The sequence below is a fragment of the Myxine glutinosa genome, chromosome 2 (assembly GCF_964187855.1).
Source record: "Myxine glutinosa chromosome 2, kmMyxGlut1.1, whole genome shotgun sequence".
In the NCBI taxonomy this organism is placed as follows: Eukaryota; Metazoa; Chordata; class Myxini; order Myxiniformes; family Myxinidae; genus Myxine; species Myxine glutinosa.
The window spans coordinates 173,692,380-173,708,668 of NC_136262.1; the positions used below are offsets into that span (position 1 = coordinate 173,692,380).

Genomic DNA, 16,289 nt, shown 5'->3' on the forward strand with positions numbered 1-16,289 from the left:
TGTGATGTTCGGGTGTCCACATACCTTTGGCCATGTAGTGTATCTCAAAAGTTTTAGACGTATTCGGATGAAATTTGGTGGACCCGTTGTGTGTGTTACAAGGACAAAGTGATTAGATTTTGGTGAAGATCTGGATACGAGAATCTTTTAAAGTAATTTTTCTCCATTGAGAGATGGGACCAAAACGATATATAGCATGATATTTAAAAAGGTTGTGTGCGACTTGTGATGAAACTTGGTGCATGAGTTTGTTAGGTGACAAGAACAAGCCGATGAGATTTTGGTTCAGGTCAGGATGCAGATATGGCCTATCGGTGGGATATAAAATGTAAACTGTACAGCATGGCGACCGTGTGCGCTCTACTGAGTGCCATTCTAGTTGCCTCTGCATTGAAGTAGATGAGGGAAACCATTAATTTAATGGATGTGTAAAGTTGTTTGACGCAGGAGAACTATCTGTGGACATCAGCAGGGCACTTGGCCTACTAGCTACAATGGTAAGAACACTACTGTGCTAGCGCTGATAAAATAAGATAATGTGCTCAGTGTGACCCCATTAATGCTGCGAGAATAACAAAAGGCAGACATAAGAAATTAATAATACTAGAGAGATACCCGGCTACGCACGGGTGGGAGGCCAGAAGCAAACAGGCAATGCAGATACGGCGAATGCTAAAGCATGAAACCAATAAAATCCACATTCCTGTAGCACCTTCAGTCGCACGTCAGACATGGACAGCAAGTTCGTGAAGGAATTCCATGAAAAACGTACCCGTTCGCAAACAAACGGGTATGTTCACGTATGGAAACATCGATCGTGGGACCGTGGTGAATCTGCATATGGCGATGGCAAAATATTATAAATTGAAGGGTTTTTATTTTATTTTAAACGATTCATATAAACATCCGTTGAATCATATCACACGCAAATCATCCAAATCTAAACTATCTTTAGAATTTCAATAAAAGTCACATCACTGTTCATATCGGTAAATATTGTTCATTCGTGTTTCAAATCGTGATCGATACACTATGATCGTGATGGTGAATCGTGATCGATAATCGTGTTCACAATCGCTATGTCGTATGTACTCCCGATACGTGTACCAAATTCCCGATACGTGTAACTGTACCAAATCAACAGTTAAAAGGGTTTTGAGCCGACAGCTGTTACGGCCTTGGCAAGATCGATGGAGACAGCAATCCGTTAGTGATTGAGGGAGACATGTTGCTTTCCGGGTGCAGCCATTTGTGCGTCGTCACAATGAGAACAATGAACGTCGTGCAAACGCGAATGTTATGTGGGAGTCCAAACCTGAATATGCTGGAGACTAAAGCTGAAATTGGGAAAACTAAATAGCCTATTTTACTCCTGGGGATCCCAGGATTATCCAGCCAAAATATCTTTGCGATCGGGTCTGCAGTTTTTATGGTACCTTCGAACAGACGGACAGACATTTGGTGAATTATAGTAAGATGGAGTGATTAAGTGTTTGGATCAAAGATCAAGGTCAGACGGAACTTGCCTGTGAATTTGATGATTGTACAGGAAAAAGAAAAATCACTATTTTGGTACGTACTTGAAGAAAAAGCACGGAGGATTCAACTATATTTTTATTTGAACTTGTTACAATGTCTTATCTTTATTTTTACTTGTTCAATTTTATTTCTGCACATTTTGACCAAAATATGCCCCGAGGAATGTATTCGAAATTTTTATCCTTCAGTCTATGTCAAAATGGTTCAATTTACATTGTTTCGCCTAATGACGTATTTTCCCGAAACGCATCCCCGCCGTAAATGGAAGACTTGCGGTAGTTGAAAGAAGACCAATGCTTTTGCATTGTGATGATGCATAGGGCTGCCAAGGCAGTTTCCAAGACCAAGTGGCCACAATTCTGGACGGGTCGCTACTCCGATGGAGGATGCTCAAATGGCCCATTCTTTCCAGTAAGCTCGTACTCATTTTGCCAACCTCAGAAGGATGACAGGCTGGGTCAATCCACTTGTGTTAATCAACGGCATGACAGGGGCTCAAACTCAATACCCAAAGATTTTAAGCCAGCCACCTTAACCGTTAAGCCAACAGCAGGCTTTACGGTCGTTGAAAACCTATTATGAATTATTTGATATAATTGGGCTTTCAAAACATCCATGTTACCAGAGAGGTAATAGAACACAATACCCCACACAGCGTTACTGACCATTTTACTTCATTTTTAAAAAATGATGATTTTACAATTGCTTTTAAAAAATCGAAAGTTTAGCGCTCCTGAAGTAGACCAAAAGCAGTCCTGAACACGACCCTTATACACCACCCCATTGAACCTTAAATTGAATTGAAGCACATACTGCAAAACTGGAGGTTCTTGGAAGTATTATGGCAGGTTTTCTTCAAGTGTATAATTAAATTTAAATAAAATATGGATTATTTTGTTTTTATAAATCGTCCTTATAAAAGATAAATCAATTCTGTCCAAGCACTGAGGTGTGTTCAGTTACCAAGCAGCTAGCTAGCGCTTGCCAATCCAGCCGCTCCTTATTGGTTTTGAAATGAGTGCTTGCTTGAGTGCTTAACCATTTGGCTAGCGTTTTGAAAAATTGAAACTTCGTAACTGGACACACATTTCCAAAACTGGAGCTTCTTGGAAGTATTATGAAGGATATTTGTGTCACACAGTGTTCAAATGTATAATTAAATTTAAATAAAGGTTTAAAGAGGTTTAAAGGTGTATATATAAAAACAAGACCGATAGTCTCACAATGGCATAGCCGGGCTTGTTTGATACTTTAGTTGAAGAGGATAGCATAACCTGGGTGGGGATACCAGTTAGCAGTTTTCGAATCGATAAAGTTAAAATCGATAACATTGACGGACGTGAACCAATTACATAACCCCGCTTTTCGCTTTACATGCATGGATTAAATGCGTAAAAGTAAGCTTGCTTGAGTCTTAAGATCTGAACGTAGAACATACCCGGATGCTTTTCCACACAGGTAAAGCTGAACCTTCAAGGTGATTTGCTGGACAGAGGTAGCACCAACTTGGGTGTGAACAAATCTGGATACCTGCTGCATTCGGCCATCCACTCATTTCGCCCCGACATCTCCTGCGTCATCCATGTGCACACGCACGCCGGTGCCGCTGTAAGCAATGCATATCTCAAGCACTGGAAATGCTTTAGCTCACTTCCTTGAGCATTGGTTTGTCTGTTGCTCGATTAGTGTGCCTTGGTTTATTGTCTGTAGCGGCCACCCGTCATGTATGAACGAGTCTGTGCATTGTTGACCTTTTTTTGTTATCGGAGTTTATACAACATTCACAAGTCATTATCTTGGTTTTGGAAAGATGTCTCTCATGATCGGCTAATTCCTTTTGATTGAGGTTTTATTCCAACTGATTCATCTTTCCAATGATAATTCGCCCCAATGCAATATCATTGATGATAAGTTGAGTTTTAGACATCATACATCTTGCTTCACTTTCCCTGCTTTGCCCTTCATGGTATGTGATGTCACAGAGGATACAAGCTTAGTGGAAAACTTTAAAGCATATTTTATCTTCCTGATGATACCTTGAGGCAAAAATGTGCATCTAAGACTGAACCTTAAAATTCTAGCTTGTGATTTCATTCAAAGATTGTTTTTGGTAATTTATGAAGAAATTTATTAACCTTCCACCTCAACACTTTCTTTGCCTCCTGATGTGCATGCAGGTGTCTGCAATGAAGTGTGGCTTATTGCCGATCTCGCAGGAGTCTTTAAAGATAGGGGAAGTTGCCTACCATGACTACGATGGAATCTTATACGATGAAGAGGAGAAGACTCGCTTGCAGAAAAGTCTTGGCCCATCGGCCATGGTCAGCCAGTTTACTTATTCATTTTGCTTCGCATCATTAATTACACATTAAAATGTTGTTGGCATGACAACATGGGCGACAGCTTGAGGAACACCTTTGTGGATATGATGCCATGCAGGGGCTATGCTTCATTTTCTTGGTACCATCTAGGTCAGAGGTTTTGTTTACAATATTTTTTTAAATGTGAATGAAGGAGATGATAGTAGGGGGAAAATGGGGGTTCTGAGGCACATTTAATTTAACATTGAAGTCAATGGGAAAAAAGGGAAAAACTTATTGACTCACACCCCCTCTCTCATAAAATTACACCCCTTTTTCTCTCAAAAAATTGCGTCCACTTTTTACGAAGCTAATTTACCAACTACTAAAACACATAGAATTTAAAATTGAAGTCAATGGGGAAAGAGCTAAAAACTTAATAACTCACTGGATTTTCAACCAGATTTCACCCTCTTTTGGGACAACCTATTTACAAATATGAAATCCTCAATCGACCTAACTACTACTCATAGGTTCTAGCTCACCTCAAATTTAACATTGAAGCCAATGGGGAAAAGTATGGAAACTTATTCGCTCAAACCACCTATCTTGAAAAATGACTCCCCTTTTCTCCCTCCGAAGCCCCGCCCACTTTTTACTAAGCCCCGCCCACTTTCCTGAAACCTTGCCCGTGGCTTGAAATGCCAGGCATGCCAGGCTTGAAAAATTACACTCTTTTTCTCCCTGCGTTTAACTTATTAACTCCCCCCATTTTTCATTATACTCATGCAGAGACCCGACGAATATTTGTGTTTCATTTTTAGGTAATAACTTAATTCTCTTAGAAGAACAATCACCATCTAGAATATTTACAAATGTTATATTAGAATTTAACTCTCGGTTTAGGTATCGCTGTTGAGCTGATATGAAATGATAAACTTCTCTTAATGTTCTTGTTTGAGCACCTCCCGAGCCACATATCATTTTGAGATTGTAGTAAATTATTTTCCCCCCAATCTCTTGGCAACCATTAAAGTTTTCAGTCCACTCAAGGATGTTGCCTCTTAGAGACTTTAACTTATTTGTATTTAAATTTATTTGCTTATTTGTTTTACCTACTCTTACCCCTGTTATTTCTTCAATAATATTTGATATTTCTCACATTCATGATGTTTTCCATTTATATACCAAGGCTGTATATACCTCCACTCTTTAGTTTGGTTAATGCTTGGTTCTATCATTTATATTCTAGTAAAAAGGCCGCGGTAGCCCGTTAAAATCCCTAACCCCCCTTTTCATCTTATCACATATATTTATCTTATAACTTATATTTATCTTATCACTTATACTTATATATTTATCTTATCACTTATACTTATATATTTATCTTATCACTTATATATTTATCTTATCACTTATACTTATATATTTATCTTATCACTTATACTTATATATTTATCTTATCACTTATACTTATATATTTATCTTATCACTTATACTTATATATTTATCTTATCATTTATATATTTATCTTATCACTTATACTTATATATTTATCTTATCAATTATACTTATATATTTCTCTTATCACTTATACTTATATATTTCTCTTATCACTTATACTTATATATTTCTCTTATCACTTATACTTATATATTTCTCTTATCACTTATACTTATATATTTCTCTTATCACTTATACTTATATATTTCTCTTATCACTTATACTTATATATTTATCTTATCACTTATACTTATATATTTATCTTATCACTTATACTTATATATTTCTCTTATCACTTATACTTATATATTTCTCTTATCACTTATACTTATATATTTCTCTTATCACTTATACTTATATATTTCTCTTATCACTTATACTTATATATTTCTCTTATCACTTATACTTATATATTTCTCTTATCACTTATACTTATATATTTCTCTTATCACTTATACTTATATATTTCTCTTGTCTTAGATATTTATTCCTGGCCCGCGAATCAGTTATATTTATCTTAATACTTATACCCATAAGGGACACTTTCAATTCCATTTTCCAAAATAAACCTCATCATCAAAAGCTCCTATTGCCTTCTTATTCACCTTCTCTGAAAATAATTGATGTTTATAATTTCTTATCGTATTCATTTTCCTGAACTCTTCTTTCTTAAAGTTAAACAATTATAATAATTTTCAAAGTTTATTATTTCTTTAATAACATTTTTCTTTATTCCTTTCAACTTTTTACCACTCTTTTCAATATTATTATCAATATATTTATAAGCATAAGCCTTAGACCTCAATCCTATAATTCACTCATTACCTTACCCCCCAATTCATCCTTAAACTTTCCAATAACCTTTTTATTTTTTGAAGAAAACAACTTATCACCCAGCTTGTAATTACTTGTATCGTATACATCAATATCATCAATCATATCTGAATAAACATCTTCTGTATCAATTTTCAAAATAAAACTATCTGTATCCATATAAAGTAGATTAACATCATTTTGATATTTCTTCCTCAAGTTATTAAAAAAGTAATCATACATTAATGACTGATAAATCAAGAATTGATGTTCCAATATAAATAGGCTTATCCATTTCAATACTTTCTTTAACCAAATGGATAGCACAAAAGTTCTCTGAAAACACCTCTGCTCTTTGATAACTGGGTCTATTAATTAATTTTGTTGCTTGTTTCCAAGATGTAGCAAGTCTTATGTTTTGTCTATTCCTAGCATTTTCCATTGTCTTTCCAAATACAGCATTATTCATCAATTTGTAAAAGTCCTTCTCAAAATCTGTCTTTGCCTCTGTTCTTCTCTTTGTATTAAAATCGATATACTTCTTCAACAAATGACTTTGGTTCAACTTTAGAACTCTATGAATCTTCTTCACTCTTAACCCTGCTGATACATTGTCTCAAGTTCCTTTGGTGTAAAACATAATTTCCTTTATTATATAATGTAGTAAGTAATTTTTCTGTTGATTTCCCTTTTATATTAAATGATTGTTGATAATTGCTTAGCCATTCTTTTCTTGGTCTTTCTTTATCAGGAGCATAAGGCAGATCTTTGTGTTTAGTATGTTCTTTAGGATATTTCAAATAAACCTCAAAATAATAACCAATTTTAGCTTTATCCAATTCTTTTTGTGTAGAGAAAACGATATCCTGTAAAACCTTTTCATAATCTTTCTCTTTAACCCACCTAAGTTCTCCATAAGGTTGGGCTTGAGACAGAGCCCATCCATACAAATTGTTAGAATCATAATACATCAAATAAGAACTATCTTTTGTAGTATCATAATTAGAAAGATATTTGTTGTTAGCTTTAGCATATCTACTTGAACATACTTGAGATATTCCTCCTCGTTTAGCCTTTTCTATCATCAAAAGCATGTCTACATCACTGATCAAATCCAAATACTGTTTTGTCATTTTTAACATAGCACTCCAAGCTAAACCAGGAGCAGTGTAATAGTGAGCAGGGTCTAATCCATAGGAATTTTTATTATCACAGACGCTTCTAAAAGTCTCAAATACATCAGCCAATAGTAAGACATCAGTTTTAAGATACAAATCATGATACTCTCCAAGGTTCTTTATATTAAACTTTTTCCAAACATTTTGTGCTCGAGTATAATCTTTATCAGATATATGACTTTTATTTAACTCGTTATAGAACCTTTCTTTTGAGGGAAGTTGTGTTTCTTCAAATCTCTCAAATGAATCCATATAATCGTAAGGATATATACCCTTTTGTGATAAGAGTTCAATCTCTTCTTGATTTATGAAATACTCTGAAAGACTCGGAAAGTTTTTAATATTTGATACCAAGTTAGATCATGGACTTACCATAAATTTAAATGCATCAAGAAACCTGATATGAGTTATAGGAGATGTATGAATTGTTTTTGTGAATGAAATGTATTTCTGATCCGTGTTAGGAATTGCTGAAATGTCTCCAGATGTCTTTGAAAGTTCATTAATAAATAGATGAGTATCATAATGAGCGTTGTTATGAAGAAAGACAGGAATGAAAGAGGGGAGTTTATAATTAATATTACAACTTTGATGAGCTGGGCTTCTATATTTACCAGTGAGATGACAGTGATCTCTAACCTTTAGACCTTCACCAATTTTCTCCTCACAAATATGACAGACAGCCTTTGGCTGCACAAATTATGTTTCTTCTTCTTTTGTTAAGGACATTGGTTTATTGGTTTCTCTCATTATCTTGGTTAATCGAACACAGTCTTTTTCTAGTCGTTTCACAAACTCCTCTGGGGTATTTGAGCCTCTATACTCCTCTAACTTGTTATATTCATCACCAACGGATGATTTGATATAATAACAGAAACCACAAGGAGGATGTTTTTGATATTTACTCGTGTATGATTTTTTGGGATTTGGAGAAGCAGTATCTATTTTTTCAAGGGTTCCTTCAAAGTCAGCATATGTCACGAATGGATATTTTATAGTCTTGTTGAAATCTTTCAATGATATTGTTACGGTTTTTAGAACCTTCACATGTAAATTTAGTAGTAAATTCCCTTATAAATGACCCCTGTGTACATGTCCCCTTAATTGGCTGTTAATTAAAGATTGCACCTTAGTCCATGTACAACACGTAGGACACTTTAGGACCTCTCTATAGTTATGTCATTATTATGTGTTCCAGGTAAGGCTGTGTTTCCAATAGTTGACTCTACGTTGCATCAATCAAATAAGATAGGTCCCTTTCAGTCCCCCAATCATCTCTCCTCAAAGTGCCAGTAACAGTTGGGCTGTTTTCGTGGGCATCGCACCGCCTCTGCTCGCCCAGCAGCATTCGCTGTCTGGCGCCAAACTCCATTACGCACGAGGCCAAGAAGGGGGGAGGAGCCGCCAGAGCACGGGCGTGGCACCACCTCATCATCAAAGGTGGAGTCAGAGAGCCCTTAACAACCAACCAGGGCTTGGTGGGCATGGCTTGATAGGGCGTGGCAAGAAACATCTGGTGAGTTCGAGAGGGTTCCAATGGCGTGGTAATAAAACCCTTGGCACGAGGCCCCCACCAAGGACAGTGAGAAGGAAGAGTGTGAGAAGGCAGAGACACGTGAGGAGGTTCAAGAGAGTCGGTAAGAGGCAGATGAATGAGGGAGCACGACCCGAGAAGTTGAGAGAGGATCGACCATTCATTTTCTTGGCGCGAACATCCTGCGGCGAGTGAGAGTCGGCACGCTCGTGGGCGATACCAACCAGCATTAATGACCAGGTTTTCGCCACTGAACCAAGGGCGAGGGCGTGCACGCGGGGCACCGACGTCGTGCCGCGATCCCCGGACCTCCCTGCCGCCAGCTCCGTGGACCGTCTACCCTTCTCATCCCTCCAGCCATTCCTGCCTGCAATTCCCTATTCGTGTGAGTCTGTCTGTATTGTCCTGTGGGTATAAGTAAGACTGTCTATGGATTTGCGCTGAGTCTTCTTCTTCTTCCTCTTCACTGTAAATTACTTTCGTTCCCTTCTTCTTTGGTTTTGGTTTTTGTGTAAATAATTAATAAATCTCTGTTCCTTCTGATTCTTTGGCTTCTTTCTCGTCCGATCGCTTTAGTGATTTCCCCATTGAGTACCTGTGGCGCGATTTCGGCCGAACCGCTTACAATCGGGTTTAGTCTTTTGTTAACGGCCCGCGTCGCAGCTCGCTTCGCTCGGCGCAATACATCTATTACGCTGCGGCCCGGGCGGGAGTATTTCCTCGTGTACCGGAAGGCGCTGGTGCTTAGGTCATAGGAATAATTGACCTACTAACCCATTCAGCGCTGACCGGGCGTGACGTCATACCCCCAGGACCGGTCGGACGGCCAGCTTAACAAGACAAGGGGATTAACCCCCCCCCCCACCCCCCTTGCTAACGGGAGTGCCGTCCCCCGGATCCGTAACAATATGTTTGAACCTACTTATGGCATATTAATTATGGTGGATTTATGATAACTACAGTATTTTGAATGTTTGTTTAATCTTTCTTTAGTATGAAAGAAGTTAAGACAACTCTTACAAAGATATGTTTTACATTTTCTTTTGACTACTTGTGGGGTGATTAATCGAAACAAATTTTTGATGTAAGCATAATGTGAATTTTCTTCTAAACTAAAACAAAGAAGGTCAATATGAGTTTCATCATTTTTGTAGTTATCAGAAATTTTAAAAATCTGAACTTTGTTTTTGTTAATCCAAAAACATCAACAGACAGATTATTCATTTCCTCAAATTTTAGAATATCAATCAATGACATTGGAAACTTTAAACCTTTAACATTTAACGTATTCTCATATTTCTTATAATGTGATACTCTCTCAGGGTTTCAATGTGCGGGATGAAGGTGAGCGAGAACAGACCATAGGAAACATTTATTATCTTTGTTTTGAATATTAACAACCGCTTTTTAAAGTTTTATAACCCTCGGTAAATCAATGTAAGAAGCTTTAAGAGGATCTAATTTCAGAATGTGTATATCTAAGAAAATGATTTTACTAATACAACAGTCATGTGTAAAAGTAAGTACACCCCATGTAAAGTTTTGACTTTTTCAACATATTTCAACATACAGCTGTTTGATCTTCATTTCAACAATATTGATAGATAAAGGTGATATAATATAACAAATATCATGAAACATTTACATTTTGTAGTCCATTGTATAATTTAAATAAACATAAATGCAAATTTCGCATGTGGAAAAAGTAAGTACACCCCTACATTTATCACTACTTCAAATACCTAAAATTAGAATCAGGTGCACCAGCTCAGGTGCAAATGATTAGAACATCGTTAGAGAGGATCTTGGAGGAACCTGTCTTATTTAAACCTCAGACATTTAGTTTAGTTTGCTCTTTGTTGTTGAAGTGTGTGGCGTCACCATGCCCAGATCAAAATAACTCTCTGAGGCCTTCAGAAAGAAGGTTATAGATGCCTACGAGTCTGGGAAGGGATTTAAAAAGATCTCCAAACAATTTGAAATCAATCATTCGACTGTCCGGAAGATCATCTACAAGTGGAGAAGATTCCAAACAACTGCCAACTTGTTCAGGCCAGGCCGCCCCAGCAAGTTCAGCCGGAGAGCAGACCGCAAGATGCTGAAAGAAGTCTCTAAGAACCCCAGAATGTCATCACGGGACCTACAGGTAGCTCTTGCCACTTTTGATGTCAAAGTACATGAGTCTACCATTAGAAAGAGGCTGCACAAATTTGATCTACATGGGAGGTGTGCCAGGAGGAAACCTTTGCTGTCCAGAAAGAACATCAGGGCAAGACTATAGTTTGCCAATGAACACCTAGGCAAAGACCAGCACTTCTGGAACAATGTGCTCTGGACAGATGAGTCAAAGGTAGAGCTATTTGGCCACAGTACCAGAAGACATGTTTGGCGAAAACCAAAGACAGCATTTCACCACAAGAACCTGATACCAACTAAAGCATGGTGGTGGAAATATTATTGTTTGGGGAAGCTTTGCTGCATCAAGGCCTGAGCAGCTCACCATCATAGAATCTACTATGAATTCTTCATTGTACCAGAGGGTGCTTGAGGATAATGTGAGGCCATCTGTCGGAAAGTTGAAGCTCAACCGAAGGTGGACCCTGCAACATGACAATGACCCTAAACATACCAGTAAATCCACCAAGGAATGGCTGAAAAGAAAGAAATGGAGGATTCTGGAATGGCCAAGTCAAAGCTCGGATGTAAATCCCATCGAGATGTTGTGGGGGGATTTGAAACGAGCTGTGCATGGTGTTGGCTTAGCGGTTAGGGTGCCGGCTTGGGATTCTAGGATCCTGGGTTCGAATCCCGGTCGATCGCTGAATTAACGCCAGGGGGGTTGACTCAGCCTGTCATCCTTCCGAGGTCGGCAAATTGAGTACCAGCTTGCTGGGATGAATGATCACCGTGTGTACCCCGGTTTAGAATAGGTACACCGTATCCCTGCGCATCGTAAGAGCGTGACCAAGGGTTGGCGTCAGGAAGGGCATCCGGCCATAAAAACATTGCCTCAAACAGGGAACCATGATTGTCATGGGGCCCGCAAGGCTAACCCCCGCTCCAGCGGGGAAAATGGCCTTAAAACGATCATTCATTCATTCATTCATGTGCATGCAAGAAACCCCTCAAACATCACCCAGCTGAAAGAATTCTGCATGGAGGAGTGGGCAAAAATTTCTCCCAGTCGATGTCAGAGACTGGTAGACAGTTATAAGAAACGCCTACTTGAGGTTGTTTCTGCCGAAGGGGGCAATACCACCTATTAGAGCCAAGGGTGTACTTACTTTTTCCACATGCGAAATTTGCATTTATGTTTATTTAAATTATACAATGGACTACAAAATGTAAATGTTTCATGATATTTGTGATATTTTATCACCTTTATTTATCAATATGGTTGAAATGAAGATCAAATAGCTGTATGTTGAAATGTGTTGAAAAAGTCAAAACTTCACATGGGGTGTACTTACTTTTTCACGTGATTGTATATTATGAAAATCACTGAATCTCACCAAGTCATTCGCATCTGTGGGGCTTGGATAAATTGATTAATTTATAAGTATTTTTCATATTAATATTTTTTGTTATATTATATTTTTGTCGTTCAGCCTGTGCCTTTGTATAATAATTTAATAAATCAATATCCTGAGGGGATTCTCCAAAGATAGAACCATCTTTTCCAACATAGGTCATTTATATTCGATTAAAAATTACATCATCAAAATTTTCATTATTGTTGAGTTGAAATAATACTTACAAACATAATTGACCACAACATTTAGAATTGATTTCTTGAACTTTAAATGTTTGATAAACATCATTCTGTAAGAATTGTATTACTTCAACAGGTGGTGGTATACCATAACTATCAAAATAATATTGTTGCGGATCTCCAACGTCGGCCTTCCCCTTATCAAGGGGGGATTAATCCCCTTGTCCTTTTACTGGCCGACGCGATCCTGGGGCTATCGCGTTCCTTCCGGTCAGCGCTGAATAGGGTGGTTGGTCGAATTGGTCCTATTACCTAAGTACCAGCGCCTTCCGGGAAGCAAGGAAATAACCCCACCCGAACCACGGCGTTGGTGGACACGCCAAGCTATTAGCGAGCCGCGATTCGGGCCGTTAGCAGGTACTAAACCCGATTCGAGCGGTTGTCAATCGTGCCACGCTTACACAATTGAGAAATCACTAAGACGGTCGAATCAGGAAAGACAGGAAGAATAAATTGGTTTATTAACTATTTACACAGGAAGAAGAGGAAGAGAAAGAGCAATGTACAATGAAGAGGAAAAAACAGATACACAGGGCAGCCTTATACAGTCTTATACTTATCCCTGGACACGGGCCCGTTCACACTCAGACTCACTCTCAGACTCACTCTCAGACTCACTCTCAGACTCACTCACACGGGGTTTGTAGATGGTTGGGTTGAGGATCCAAAGATGGCGTCCACAGCTCGTCCGGTCCCCGACTCGTACCGTGCAGGCAATGGAAGATGGCAGGCAGCTCTCCGCGTGGCGTAGGCGCGAGGCAGACAATTATATATCGGGGGATCGGTAAGTGGCGATTATATTGCGTACGTTATACTTGTACCGGCACCTTTATACGCGCTCCCGGTGTCGCTGGGTACAATACGCCACTTCCCCAATGATGTTACCAAAGCGCCTTTCCACACAAGTCCTTCTGCGCGAATGCCAATGCTTGGCTTCCCTCGCGAGTCCTTCACCACGCTGCAGTCCTTCTCAATCCTCGAGCGCCAGCCTCTTAACTCAAGCCCACAGCGCATTTCTCCTCCTGACTCTGCAAGCATCTCTCCCGTAACCCAACTACTCAACAGAGGACCCCGGCTCATAACTCAGGTGGGGGCCTCGCGCGAAGGGTTTTATTGCCACGCCCAGCGAACCCTCTCGAATCTCTAGCCACACCCTGTCGGGCGATCTCACCCGAGCCCTGGTTGGTTGATGTGGTCTTACCGGCTCCACCCTTGATGGCTGCTTGACGTGGCCACACCCCCACCCTTGCGCTTTGCCCCCTTTTCGGGCCTTACCTAACGGCCTTTGGGCTGGTTTGAGCGAGCAAGAGCAGCAAACGCTGCTGGCAGCCAAAGCGTAACAAACTGCGAGCATCCCAAACTGCGAGCATCCCAAGCGTAACAAACTGCGAGTGGCAATGGGGTGCAGACAGGATAGGCGCAATGGTGTTGGTTGGAGGGAGGCTGCAAAATGGACGGGGCCTACTCTTATTTGTTTTACACAACGCAGATGCAACTATTGGAAATGGCCTTATCCTAAACACATACTATGAAATAACTAACGTTCTAAGGTGACCTATGTGTTGCATGTGGCCTAACTATGGGGTGCAACCTTTAACCTTTAATGATGTTAACTGTGTGGGTTCTCAAAACCACAACAATATTTATCCTGACTATTATGAATACAAACCCAATGAGAACCATTCTGTGTGTCTAAATTCATAATAATATTCTTTGTATTCTTGGACAACTTTGTTAATTCATCTCTCATACAAATAACCACATTATCAATTTTTAGTTTTTTACAATACTTAGCAAGTTCTACATTTGACGTTGTGTTCTTTCCAAATTGTTTAAACCATTTATCCATTTATTTATGAGAGATATAATCCATTACCCCTTTTAGTTAGTTTAACACCTGCCTGTGCAATAGAAGAAAGCATATCTCCAACTAACAATCTCGCTTTATCAGGTAGGCTTTCAAGCTTTTCAGCAAAATGTACAATTACACCACTTCCACTAATTTCTTTCTCCAACTCCTTGTTATGTCTTTCCAATTCTTTTTGAGCTTTTAGTTGTGCCTTCCTTTCGTTAGCAGTTTTTACCGCTGCTGAAATACCACCTGTCAATGCTCCCGCCGCACTTAAACCAGCAAATAAAGGAATTAGAAATGGGAGAAATCCTCTTCTCGTCTCTGTTATTGAATATTTCTTTAACATAGGTTTTGATATTTTAATTTTAAGTGAGTCAGTATCATTTAGTGTTTTCACCTGCTCTCTTGTGAGTAAAACATCAATTATTACTGCTCCTTTTCTTTGAATTGTATTAACATTAATAATACAAGTCTTTTGATTTTGAATACAAGACGATAGTTTATCAAGATTGATTTTATTAACTCAACTGGACTATGTCCAGCTGAGTTTTTGTCGACACCCAGTGTCCGTCGTCTGTCTGTCTGTCTGTCTGTCTGTCGTCTGTAAACAATTCGACGTCTACGCTCTGAAAGTCACAAATATTGATTAAATTTGATGAAACTTGTTATGCAGCATCTTTAAGACATAAACTAGTTTGGGATTGCATTTGGGCGTTGCACACCCAAAAATGGGCGCTGCAGGGCGGCCATATTGAAAAATCAATTTTTGTCAATCCGGTACTTCCTAATGTAGCTAGAAGGCTGAAACTTGGTGTGTAGACAGTATGTAACAAACCTCAACACATATATTACGGGTTTTGACGATGTCTGAAAAATGACCTCGTCGTGACCTATGACATGACGACCCATAAACATCAGTTTGGACGACGTCCAAGCTCTAAAAGTCACAAATACTGATCAAATTTGATGAAACTTGTGCCTTTTGCCACTTAAAGATATTTGAAAATTTTCATTTTTCTGGTTTCCATGGAAACAAGTTGGACATAGTGCATTTTGTTATACATTTCGTTTCCGGAGCAGAACTCAAAAACCGTTCAATATATCTTATCCTAACTTTGTACACATATTAGTTAGGTGCTGACCTGGATGTTAATGTCGACGTTAAAACTCCCACTCACTCATCAGTAAAAAACTGACTCAATTACTCACTCATCTTCTTATTATGAAAATATAACAAAAGAAATCCTGTTCACCACTCTGGACTTTTCTAGTCCGACACAAACACCGTTGCCATATATTGTGATGTTGCATTTTAAACTCAACTGGACTACCATCCAGTTGAGTTCATCACGTACTGAACCCTCCGGCGTCCGTCGTCTGTCGTCCTCGTCGTCTGTCGTCTGTCGTCCGTTAACTTTTCGACGTTAACACTCCAGCGTCCACAAATATCAACCGATTCTGATCAAAGTTGACATGCAACATCCTTACCCCAAGGACCAGGTTGGTATTACATTTTAGTCCGATCCGTTGAAAAATGGCGGACTTAGGCAACCATTTTGTTTTTGGTCATGAAAACGACGTTAACACTCGAGTCCACAAATATGAACAGATTTTGATCAAACTTAGAATGTGTAACCCTTACCACACAAGGTAGGTTGCTATTTCATTCCAACCCGATCCATCACAAAGTGGCCGCCATAGGCCGCCATATTGTTTTCAGCTCCGAAACGACTTTAAGACTTTAACGTCCACAAATATTCATGGATTTTGATCAAAGTTGGTGTGTGAGACTCTTACC

At 39.0% G+C, this 16,289-nt stretch overlaps 1 protein-coding gene across 12 annotated transcripts in view; it reads left to right on the plus strand.

Annotated features, from left to right (window-relative positions):
* Positions 1-16,289, plus strand: part of ADD1 (adducin 1) — a 195,658-nt gene that overhangs the window by 93,315 nt on the left and 86,054 nt on the right. For all 12 annotated transcript variants that reach the window (XM_068106758.2, XM_068106756.2, XM_078771945.1 and 9 more), the window contains 2 exons: positions 2,998-3,147; positions 3,717-3,860. In XM_068106758.2, coding sequence (XP_067962859.2) covers positions 2,998-3,147; positions 3,717-3,860 — 294 coding nt within the window. The remainder of the gene's footprint in view (positions 1-2,997; positions 3,148-3,716; positions 3,861-16,289) is intronic.